Genomic DNA, 3,056 nt, shown 5'->3' with positions numbered 1-3,056 from the left:
AGGTCAGGATCCAAATCAAGGTGGGCTTTTCCTTCTATAGCCATAAAGAAATATATTTTTTTTTGCTTAAAGGTGGGCAAATGGTAAGTGCAACGCCTGGAAGGGACGCAGCCATGCTGGGCTCTGAAAGGACATCTGTCCAGCTGTAGCATTAAATGGTGCAGCACACCTTGCAGATGACGCACGCGCTCCAGCCTTCCCACACCACCTTTTGAGTTAAGTTTTATCTTTGTTATTCTTACATGGGAGTGACTTCCAGTCTTGGAAATGGTAAGCAAAGGAAAAGTAACAATGACTTCAGAATTCATAATTTAAAAATGAATTAGTTCCTGAAAAGTTGTTCCTCAAAACTGTTGAAGCCCACTCTCCCTGCCAATTCCCAACGTGAATTCCCTCTGTGTGAGTCGCCCTGTTTCCTAGGGAAATGGGCACCATTAGGTTTATTTGAACTGCCCAGCTTGGCAGCCTACATGATACTGGAACATGACAAAGTGATGACCAGTGTTTTGAAGACTGTCTCATGGTTCAAAGCAATACAAGTGATTCTAAGGTGAGTTAATAATTTCCCTTTCCCTGAAAAGCACCTCAGTAACTGCATCTATAAGAATGCCTGACTCCCAGCACAGGAACGTGCTTCCCTGGTCTTCATCCAACATGTGCCCTGAAGGGTTTACTTTCTGCTCTGAGTTGAGTGCATGCAGTCCAGCATGTTGCTGTGCTGTGTCCTCTGCTCCCAATCCCCGGCTGCGGTGTCAGCATTTTGTGTCTCTGCTTTAGCACAAACACCTCAAGTTTGGTGTGTGACATGAGAGGATGACCCAAGGACACATGAACCCAGTAACACTGCAGGGCTGGAGCGGGACTCCTCTCAAGCAGATGGGGTCGGAGTATACCCTAAGAAAGTGGAAATGACTGTTCTTTAAGCAACTGCCTGTTGTTTCAGAAGTCCCTGGGCATCACTAGCTGCTGGCAATTGTTTATGCAACTCATACCATGCTTTACTTATCCCCAGAGTCTGTCCCAGAATGAGAAAGAGGAATGTTGAACCCAACTTCATCCCCATGTACATGAACTCTTCAGAGAACAGCTGGGAATGGCAGCCTCTCCCCTGGTAAATACACCCCCCTGAGCTGGGTGAAGAGACCAGGTGAGGGGAAATCAGATCATGGTCCACTTTTTAATCACTGTTTATTTTATAAACTGAGGTTTTACAATTGTTTAGATGCTTACAGGCATCTCTAGTATCTGTGGTGAAGGTTTACTCCAAAACACTAAACAGTGAGAAAATGAGCAGAACACATTGAGGCAAAATGCTCTGGTGAAATGTCATGAATAAATTTGTCCCTTTTATGATGAGTGTCATGATATAGGATTCAATCATTTTTCTTAGAGCCTCAGCTATTTGAGTGATAGGATTACAAGACTCTTTCTTTCTTTCCAAGGTAAATTTTTGTTTTTTCAAGCCCTGTTGACTGTTGAGAAAGGGACCCACTTTAAAAAAGAAAATCAGTGGCAAATTCAAATCACCTTAGGTAGAAACCTTAAAAAATTACAAGGGTTTTTTTAGGTAATCCTGTGGTTTCTGACAGCTTACCTTGTGGTTTTTGAATGCTTGGAGTTTGAAGTGCTGCTGCAATGAATTTTAAAATAGAGACTTTAAGCTTGATGAAACTGTGGTGCATTATAATGTACCAGGAAATAGGAAAAGGGGCTTTAAAGTCTCTTTACACACTCTAGAAAAATATAACAGTAATATATAGGGCAAACCCAAGGCTTGCAGCTAAATTATACAATAGCAGGACAATTTCAGACTTTTGTGGTTCTGACCCACCTGTAGCCTGAGGATAGCACTGAGAAACCACACAGGAGAAACGGTGCCGAGCTGGAGCTGGGCAAAACTCAGCAAAGCGTGGAAAGAGTTTGCAGCAGAACTGAACAAAGTATCCACCTCATCTTCTGCACCCAAAACCCAGAAGGATTTGCCCTGAATGGTTGCTGGCTCCCAGCAGAACCCCCCTGACAGCCCTAAATCAGGTGGAAATTCAAACACATCTCACAGTACTTGGGTTCACGCAACTTCTTTGCCCTGAACTAGAGTGACCACCAGAAATGAGTTTTTTGGACCCTGCAGGGCTAAGGGGTCCCAAAGCCCTACCTTGGCCAGACGCTCTGCTGGTCCTGGTGTCTCCAAAGCGCCTCCTCTTCCTCACTTGTCCTTCAGCGTGGCCATGCCCAGGGCCTCCGAGCTGTAGTCATACTGGTTGCTGGAGGACATGGACCGTCCCCAGGAGCACTGCAGGTTGGAGCCCCTCTTGCGAAAGGAGGATGTGAACCTGTAGAAGTTGCGGTGCCTGTTGCGCAGGTATTCCCGGTAGTTTTTGGTGAGCAGGGTGTAGAGGAAAGGGTTGATGCAGCTGTTGCTGTAGGTCAGGCAGGTCACCAGGTAGTTAATGCACTTTTGGGTTTGGGTGGTGAGCTGCAGGGAGCTGCTGTAGAGTCGCACCAGTTGCCAGATCCAAAATGGCAGGAAGCAGGCCCAGAAGACCAGCACGATGCTGAAAATCATGATGAGGACCTTCTGCCGGGGGGATCTCTTGCTCTTCTCCTTGTGGGGGGGGTTCCTCTGGGACTCCAGGTAGGTCCTGGCCAGACGTGTGTAGAGGAAGCCAATGATGATTCCCGGGGCCATGATGCTGGTGCTGAAGAGCACCGTCAGGTAGGTCCGGTAGGCGTCCACGCTCCAGGTGGGCGCGCACATCCTCTTCACCTTGCCCTCCGCCTTGCCCCCCTCGGTCAGGGTGACCATCAGCATCATGGGCAGAGTAAGGAGCAGTGAGACCGACCAGACCCCCTTCCGGTAGCCATGGGACCGTTTCAGAGTGTCCAGGGGCCGGGTGACGGCCAGGTAGCGCTCGGTGCACATGAGGGTGAGGGTGAAGATGCTGGCGTGCATGGTGAGCAGGTCCAGGCTGAGCAGTATGCGGCACCCCAGGTCCCCGAAGTACCAGTCCTGGGCCAGGTAGGTGCAGACGATGAAGGGGATGGTGGAGAGGTAG

The 3,056-nt window shown here is 48.5% G+C and overlaps 1 protein-coding gene across 1 annotated transcript; it reads right to left on the bottom strand.

Annotated features, from left to right (window-relative positions):
- Positions 1-2,154: 2,154 nt before the first annotated feature.
- LOC104519786 (urotensin-2 receptor) lies at positions 2,155-3,050 on the bottom strand. Its single transcript, XM_010175533.2, has one exon. The coding sequence runs from the start codon at positions 2,951-2,953 to the stop codon at positions 2,207-2,209; it is 747 nt and encodes a 248-aa protein (XP_010173835.2). The 5' UTR covers positions 2,954-3,050; the 3' UTR covers positions 2,155-2,206.
- Positions 3,051-3,056: the final 6 nt, after the last annotated feature.

The sequence above is a fragment of the Antrostomus carolinensis genome, unplaced genomic scaffold (assembly GCF_000700745.2).
Source record: "Antrostomus carolinensis isolate BGI_N321 unplaced genomic scaffold, ASM70074v2 scaffold34359, whole genome shotgun sequence".
In the NCBI taxonomy this organism is placed as follows: Eukaryota; Metazoa; Chordata; class Aves; order Caprimulgiformes; family Caprimulgidae; genus Antrostomus; species Antrostomus carolinensis.
Note: the sequence above shows the minus strand (reverse complement) of the source record. Positions and strands in the feature narration are given on the sequence as shown.